The sequence below is a fragment of the Nipponia nippon genome, unplaced genomic scaffold (genome assembly GCF_047370975.1).
Source record: "Nipponia nippon isolate SJK-2023a ecotype South Korea unplaced genomic scaffold, ASM4737097v1 scaffold_41, whole genome shotgun sequence".
Taxonomy (NCBI): Eukaryota; Metazoa; Chordata; class Aves; order Pelecaniformes; family Threskiornithidae; genus Nipponia; species Nipponia nippon.
In genome coordinates this window covers 985,757-993,897 of record NW_028262360.1, presented here as the reverse complement: position 1 = coordinate 993,897, position 8,141 = coordinate 985,757, and the positions used below count along the sequence as shown (strand labels likewise).

Genomic DNA, 8,141 nt, shown 5'->3' with positions numbered 1-8,141 from the left:
TTGGTCACGCCCCCCAGGGTGAGGTGGGGCAAGGGGAGGGTGGGGGGGTGGGTTTTCCCGCGCATGCGCGCGGGGCGGGGCGGGGCGCGCACGCGCGGTGCGGGCGGGGCTTTGCAGCAGCCAGCGCGGCGGCGGCGGTTGGGGCTCGCGGACGCGGGGGGGGGTGAGTTCCCACGCGTGGGGGGGGATGGGGGGGGGAGGCGGGGCCCCCCCCCCCCCCCCCGCGTGGGGGTGGGGGAGGGGGCGAGGAAGAGGAGGGAGAGGAGGAAGAAGCGCGCGGGGGGGTGGGGGGAGGGGAAGCGCGCGAAACGCGCGGCGCGTGTTCACCCCCCCCCCCGCCGCCCTAGGCCGCGCGCGCGCCGCGCTCCTACGCCCCCCCCCCCCCCCCCCCCCCCTCGGGCCTATATAAGGCGCGCGCCCCCCGGTCTCCCCTCACCTCAGTCGGGCGGCGACCGCCGGCCCGCACGGACGCGGCCTCCGCGCTGCTCCCTTCAACACCCCCCCCCCGCCGGGCCTCAGAAACCCCCGGATCCCCTCAAAATCCCCCCGGATCCCCTCAGGTCGGCCCCAAATCCCCGGATCCCCCAAATCCCCCCCCCCCCCCCCCCCGAAGCCCCCTGAACCCCCGCGAAACCCCCGCAAATCGCCCCCAAATCCGCTCAAATCGGGCCCCAAATCCCCTCGCCCCCCCCCCCCCCCCCCCAAAAGCCCTCTGAACCCTCTCAAAACCCCCCTAAATCGCCCCAAACCCCCTCGTTTCACCCCAAATCCCCTCGGGGCCCCCCAAAATCTCCTTAAAATCCCCCTGAACCCACTCAAAACCCCCTCAATTCACCCCAAATTCCCTTAAATCCCCCCAAATCCCCTTGAACCCCCCAAAATTCCCTTAAACGCCCCCAAAAATCCCTTAAATCCCCCCAAAATTCCCTTAAATCCCCCCAAAATCCCCTCAACCCCCCTGAAATTCCCTTAAATCCCCCCAAAATTCCCCTAAATTCCCCCAAAATTCCCTTAAATCCCCCCAAAATTTCTTTGAACCCCAAAACCCCCTTAAATCCCCTCAAAATCCCCCCAAAATGTCTTTGAACCCCCCAAAATCCCCTCAACCCCCCCAAAATCCCCTCAATTCACCCCAAATCCCCTTAAACCCCCCAAAATCCCCCTAAATCCCCCCAAAATTTCTTTGAACCCCCAAATTCCCTTAAATCCCCCCAAAACTCCCTTAAATCCTCCAAAAATCCCCTCAAATCCCCCCAAATTCCCTTAAATCCCCCCAAAATCCCCCCAAAATGTCTTTGAACCCCCCAAAATCCCTTAAATTTACCCCAAATCCCCTTAAACCCCCCAAAATCCCCCTAAACCCCCCAAATTCCCTTGAATCCCCCAAAATTTCTTTGAACCCCCAAAATTCCCTTAAATCCTCCAAAAATCCCCCCAAATTCCCTTAAATCCCCCCAAAATTTCTTTGAACCCCCAAAATTCCCTTAAATCCCCCCAAAATCCCCCCAAAATGTCTTTGAACCCCCCAAAATTCCCTTATAACGCCCCCAAAATCCCCTCAAACCCCCCAAAATCCCCTCAACCCCCCCAAAATCCCTTAAATTTACCCCAAATCCCCTCAAACCCCCCAAATTCCCTTAAATCCCCCCAAAATGTCTTTGAACCCCCAAAATCCTCTCAACCCCCCAAAATCCCCTCAATTCACCCCAAAATTCCCTTAAACCCCCCAAAATCCCCCTAAATCCCCCCAAAATTCCCTTAAATCCCCCCAAATTCCCTCAAACCCCCCAAATTCCCTGAAATCCCCCCAAAATCCCCCCAAAATTTCTTTGAACCCCCAAAATTCCCTTAAATCCCCCCAAAATCCCCTCAAACCCCCCAAATCCCCCTAAATCCCCCCAAAATTTCTTTGAACCCCCAAAATTCCCTGAAATCCCCTCCCCCACCCCCCAATCCCCTTAAATTTACCCCAAACCCCCCCGCCCCCCCCCCCAAATCCCCCTGAGCCCCCCTCCCCCGCCCCTCCCCCCGCCGCAGGGTGGGGGTGGGGTGGGTTTTGGTGGGAATTGGGGGGATTTGGGGTGCGGGGGGGGGGGAGGGGAGGGGCCACGCGGCCGGGTGAGGCCCGGGCCTGGGCGCCATGTGCACGGGGGGGGGGGGGAGGGAGACGGGGGAACCCCCCCCACGCGAGGGGGAGGGGGGAGGGGAACCCACGGGGACCCCCCCAAAGGGTCGGGGGTGGGGGGAGGGGTGGGGGACCCCCCTGTACGGGGGGGGGGGGGGGGAGCCCCCGTCACCCCCAAACCGGGACCATCGGGGGGGGGGGAGGGGCAGGACCCACCCCCACCCCTAAAGGGGTCCCAGCACCCGGGGGGGGGTCCCCACCTCTGGGGGGTCCCCACCCCCCCCAGCGCCCCGCCCCCCTCCCCAACCCGTCGTCCCCCTCCTCCTCTAACCCTGTGCCCCCCCCGTGTCCCCCCGTCGCCCATCCCCCCCCCGTGTCCCCTCGTGTCCCCCGCCCCCCCTTGTCCCCCATTGCCCCCATCCCCCCATCATCCCCCCCCGTCCCCTCTGTTCCCCCCCGTGTCCCCCCTTCCCCTGCCCCCCATTGTCCCTTGTCCCCATCCCCTGTGTCCCCCCCATCCCCCCCGTGTCCCCCCCTTGTCCCCCATCCCCCCCTTGTCCCTCATCCCCCCATGTCCCCCCCATCCCCCCTTGTCCCCATCCCCCCCTTGTCCCTTGTCCCCCATCCCCCCTTGTCCCCTGTCCCCCCATTGTCCCTTGTCCCCCATCCCCCCATTCCCCCCCATCCCCCCCATCCCCCCTGTGTCCCCCATCCCCTGTGTCCCCCCTTGCCCCCCATCCCCTCCATCCCCCCCTTGTACCCCATTCCCCCCTTGTCCCCATCCCCTGTGTCCCCCCCTTGTCCCCCACCCCCCATCCCCCCTTGCCCCCCTTCCCCCCTTGTCCCCATCCCCTGTGTCCCCCCTTGTACCCCACCCCCCCATCCCCCCCTTGTCCCCCATCCCCCCTTGTCCCTATCCCCTGTGTCCTCCCCCTTGTCCCCCACCCCCCATCCCCCCTTGTCCCCCTTGTCCCCCATCCCCCCTTGTCCCCCATCCCCCCTTGTCCCCCACCCCCCATCCCCCCTTGCCCCCCATCCCCTGTGTCCTCCCCCTTGTCCCCCACCCCCCACCCCCCTTGCCCCCCACCCCCCTTGTCCCCATCCCCTGTGTCCCCCCTTGTACCCCACCCCCCATCCCCCCTTGTCCCCCACCTCCCCATCCCCCCTTGTCCCCCATCCCCCCCTTGTCCCCCACCCCCCATCCCCCCTTGTCCCCCATCCCCCCCTTGTCCCCCTTCCCCCCTTGTCCCCCATTCCCCCCATCCCCCCCTTGCCCCCCACCCCCCTTGTCCCCATCCCCTGTGTCCTCCCCCTTGCCCCCCACCCCCCCGCGTGTGTGTGTGTGTGTGTGTGTGTGTCCCCCTCCCCCCCCCCCGCGCAGTCGTGCGGACACCGAGCGGCGATGGCGGACGACCTGGACTTCGAGACGGGGGACGCGGGGGCCTCGGCCACCTTCCCCATGCAGTGCTCGGCCCTGCGCAAGAACGGCTTCGTCGTCCTCAAGGGCCGCCCCTGCAAGATCGTCGAGATGTCCACCTCCAAGACCGGCAAGCACGGCCACGCCAAGGTACCGGGGGGCGGGGGGGGGGGGCCCTCCCTCCCCCTCCCCCACCCGGCACCCACCCTCGCGCCCTTCCCGCCCTCCCCTCCCCACCCCCCACCCCCCACCCCACCCCACCCCCCCACCCCCAGGTCCACCTGGTCGGCATCGACATCTTCACCGGGAAGAAGTACGAAGACATTTGTCCCTCCACCCACAACATGGACGTCCCCAACATCAAGAGGAATGATTTCCAGGTGAGGGGGGGGGGGGGGGGGGGGGGGGGGGGGGGGAGAAATGGGGGGGACACACACACACACACACACACACACACACACACACACACACACACCACCCCCCCCCACCCCACCCCCCATTACGTCACCTCGGGGGGCCCGGATGCCGAGACTGCGGGGGGTCACGAGACCCCCAAACCCCACACGTGGGGGGCGCGGGGCCCCAGATCCCAAATGGGGGGGGGGCCTCAGCCCCACACTTGGGGGTCACAGGGCCCCAAATCCCCCACTGGGGGGGCCTGAGCCCCACACTTGGGGGTCACGGGAGCCCCGCAGCCCCACACTTGGGGGTCATGTGACCCCCAGCCCCACACTTGGGGGTCATGGGACCCCCCCAGCCCCACACTTGGGGGTCACAGGGCCCCAGATCCCACACTGGGGGGGCCTGACCCCACACTTGGGGGTCATGTAACCCCCAGCCCCACACTTGGGGGGCTGCAGAACCCCCAGCCCCACACTTGGGTGTCATGGGACCCCCCCAGCCCCACACTTGGGGGTCACAGGGCCCCAGATCCCACACTTGGGGGGCCTGAGCCCCACACTTGGGGGTCATGTTACCCCCAGCCCCACACATGGGGGGCTGCAGAACCCCCAGCCCCACACTTGGAGGTCACGGGGCCCCAGATCCCAAACTTGGGGGGGCCTGAGCCCCACACTTGGGGGTCACAGGAGCCCCGCAGCCCCACACTTGGGGGTCACAGGGCCCCAAATCCCCCACTGGGGGGGCCTGAGCCCCACACTTGGGGGTCACGGGACCCCCAGCCCCACACTTGGGGGTCATGGGACCCCCCCAGCCCCACACTTGGGGGTCACAGGGCCCCAGATCCCACACTGGGGGGGCCTGACCCCACACTTGGGGGTCATGTAACCCCCAGCCCCACACTTGGGGGGCTGCAGAACCCCCAGCCCCACACTTGGGGGTCACGGGGCCCCAGATCCCAAACTTGGGGGGGCCTGAGCCCCACACTTGGGGGTCACAAGAGCCCCGCAGCCCCACACTTGGGGGTCACAGGGCCCCAGATCCCCCACTAGGGGGGTCTCAGCCCCACACTTGGGGGCCATGTGACCCCCAGCCCCACACTTGGGGGTCATGGGACCCCCCCAGCCCCACACTTGGGGGTCCCAGGGTCCCAGATCCCCCACTGGGGGGGCCTGAGCCCCACACTTGGGGGTCACAGGGCCCCAGATCCCCCACTGGGGGGGCCTGACCCCACACTTGGGGGTCATGTAACCCCCAGCCCCACACTTGGGGGGCTGCAGAACCCCCAGCCCCACACTTGGAGGTCACGGGGCCCCAGATCCCACACTTGGGGGGGCCTGAGCCCCACACTTGGGGGTCACAAGAGCCCCGCAGCCCCACACTTGGGGGTCACAGGGCCCCAGATCCCCCACTAGGGGGGTCTCAGCCCCACACTTGGGGGCCATGGGACCCCCCCAGCCCCACACTTGGGGGTCCCAGGGTCCCAGATCCCCCACTGGGGGGGCCTGAGCCCCACACTTGGGGGTCACAGGGCCCCAGATCCCCCACTGGGGGGGCCTGACCCCACACTTGGGGGTCATGTAACCCCCAGCCCCACACTTGGGGGGCTGCAGAACCCCCAGCCCCACACTTGGGGGGCACGGGGCCCCAGATCCCACACTTGGGGGGGCCTGAGCCCCACACTTGGGGGTCACAAGAGCCCCGCAGCCCCACACTTGGGGGTCATGTGACCCCCAGCCCCACACTTGGGGGGCTGCAGAACCCCCAGCCCCACACTTGGGGGTCACAGGGCCCCAAATCCCCCACTGGGGGGGCCTGAGCCCCACACTTGGGGGTCACGGGAGCCCCGCAGCCCCACACTTGGGGGTCCCAGGGTCCCAGATCCCCCACTGGGGGGGCCTGAGCCCCACACTTGGGGGTCACGGGACCCTAAGCCCCACACGTGGGGGTCACAGCACCCCAACCCCCCCCCCCGCGTTCGGCCGGGTGCCCTCCCCGGGGGGGGGGGGGGGGGGGGCCGTGGGTCCGGCCGTGGGGCGGGCCCTGCCCCCCAAGTGACGCGGCCGTGGGGCGCAGCTGATCGGGATCCAGGACGGGTACCTGTCCCTGCTGCAAGACAGCGGGGAGGTGCGGGAGGACCTGCGCCTGCCCGAGGGGGAGCTGGGCAAGGAGATCGAGCAGAAATACGACTGCGGGGAGGAGATCCTGGTACCGGGGGGGCGCTTGGGGGGCGGCTATGGGGCTGGGGGGCGGCTATGGGGCTGGGGGGCGGCTATGGGGCTGGGGGGGCCGCTATGGGGCTGGGGGGTGGCTATGGGGCGGGCTGGGGGGTATGGGGCTGGCAAGGGAGGAGGGAGAGGCTGGGGGGGGGGGAGATCCTGGTACCTGGGGGGGCACTTGGGGGGCGGCTATGGGGCTGGGGGGGCCGCTATGGGGCTGGGGGGTGGCTATGGGGCGGGCTGGGGGGTATGGGGCGGGCTGGGGAGGAGGGAGAGGCTGGGGGGGGGAGATCCTGGTACCTGGGGGGGCACTTGGGGGGCGGCTATGGGGCTGGGGGGCCGCTATGGGGCTGGGGGGTGGCTATGGGGCTGGGGGGCCGCTATGGGGCTGGGGGGTGGCTATGGGGCGGGCTGGGGAGGAGGGAGAGGCTGGGGGGGGAGATCCTGGTACCTGGGGGGCACTTGGGGGGCGGCTATGGGGCTGGGGGGTGGCTATGGGGCTGGGGGGCCGCTATGGGGCGGGCTGGGGGGGGGAGATCCTGGTACCGTGGGGGCACTTGGGGGGCGGCTATGGGGCTGCGGGGGAACTTGGGGGGCAGCTATGGGGCTGCGGGGGCGCCTATGGGGCGGGTGGGCACTTGGGGGGCAGCTATGGGGCTGGGGGGGTTATGGGGCTGGTTGGGGGGCTGGGGAGGGGGAGAGGCTGGGAAAGGAGCGCTGGGGGAGGGGAATCCTGACACTTGGGGGGCTGGGGGGCACTTGGGGGGCGGGGGGGTTGGTTATGGGGCTGGGGGGCACTTGGGGGGGCTGGGGGGTTATGGGGCTGGTTGTGGGGCTGGGGGTGGTTATGGGGCTGGCTGGGGGGTGGGGAGGGGAGAGAGGCTTGGGGGGGAGGGGAGATGCTGGCACTTGGGGGGCTGGGGGGGTTGGTTATGGGGCTGGGGGAGGTTGTGGGGCTGGAAGGGGGTTATGGGGCTGCAGTGGGGCAGCGGGGGGAGTTGTGGGGCTGGGAAAAGGGGCACTGAGGGGTCTTGGGATGCCGTGGGGCGGCCGTGGGGCTGGGGGGGGAGGTGCCGTGGGGCGGCCGTGGGGCTGGGGGGGGAGGTGCCGTGGGGCAGCCGTGGGGCCGCCCCACTGAGTCTCCTGCCCCCCAGATCACCGTGCTGTCGGCGATGACCGAGGAAGCTGCTGTCGCTATCAAGGCCATGGCGAAATAGGGGAGACGCAGGTGGGGGGCGGCCGCCGTGGGGCTGGGGGGGGGGAGGGGCGCCGTGGGGCTGGGGGCTTCACTATGGGGCTGGGGGGGGCGCCATGGGGCAGAGTGAGCCGCTATGGGGCTGAGGGGGCTCCGCTATGGGGCTGGGGTGGCTCCGCTATGGGGCTGTGGACTCCGCTATGGGGCTGGGGGCTCTGCTATGGGGCTGGGGGGGTCCGCTATGGGGCTGGGGGCTCCACTATGGGGCTGGGGGGCTCTGCTATGGGGCTGTGGCCTCCGCTATGGGGCTGGGGGGGGGGGCTCCGCTATGGGGCTGTGGACTCCGCTATGGGGCTGGGGGCTCTGCTATGGGGCCAGCCCCCCAACCTCCCCCTCTTTTGCCAGGCCGGCGGGCGCAGTGGGGCGGGGGCCCCCCCGGGAACACTACAGCCGCCGGGGGGGGGGGGGGGGGGAGGGGCGAACTGGGGGGGGGGGAGGGGAAACGAGCTTGGGGGGCTGGGGGGGGGGCGCCCCCAGCCCCACCCCCACCCCCCAACCACCCCCCCAACCCCCCACTCCCCAGCGCCGGGGCGGGCCCCTCCCCCCCCCTCCGCCCGACCCCCCACCCCCGCGAGGGGGGGGGGGGGCTCCCCACATCTATGAGGGGGGAGGGGCGGGTCCCGGGGCCCCCCCCCCCCCCCGAAGTTTGTTAAAATCAGCCTGAGTAATAAAAGAAAAAAAAAAAAAAAAAAAACCACCACAAAACCAAAAAACCCACGAGTTTAA

General features: G+C 69.2%; 1 protein-coding gene across 1 annotated transcript; it reads left to right on the top strand.

Annotated features, from left to right (window-relative positions):
* Nucleotides 1-28: 28 nt before the first annotated feature.
* EIF5A (eukaryotic translation initiation factor 5A) lies at nt 29-7,843 on the top strand. The gene is made up of 6 exons (XM_087777841.1): nt 29-163; nt 3,507-3,692; nt 3,818-3,922; nt 6,018-6,149; nt 7,315-7,388; nt 7,761-7,843. The coding sequence occupies exons 2-5, from the start codon at nt 3,528-3,530 to the stop codon at nt 7,375-7,377; spliced, it is 465 nt and encodes a 154-aa protein (XP_087633967.1). The 5' UTR covers nt 29-163; nt 3,507-3,527; the 3' UTR covers nt 7,378-7,388; nt 7,761-7,843.
* Nucleotides 7,844-8,141: the final 298 nt, after the last annotated feature.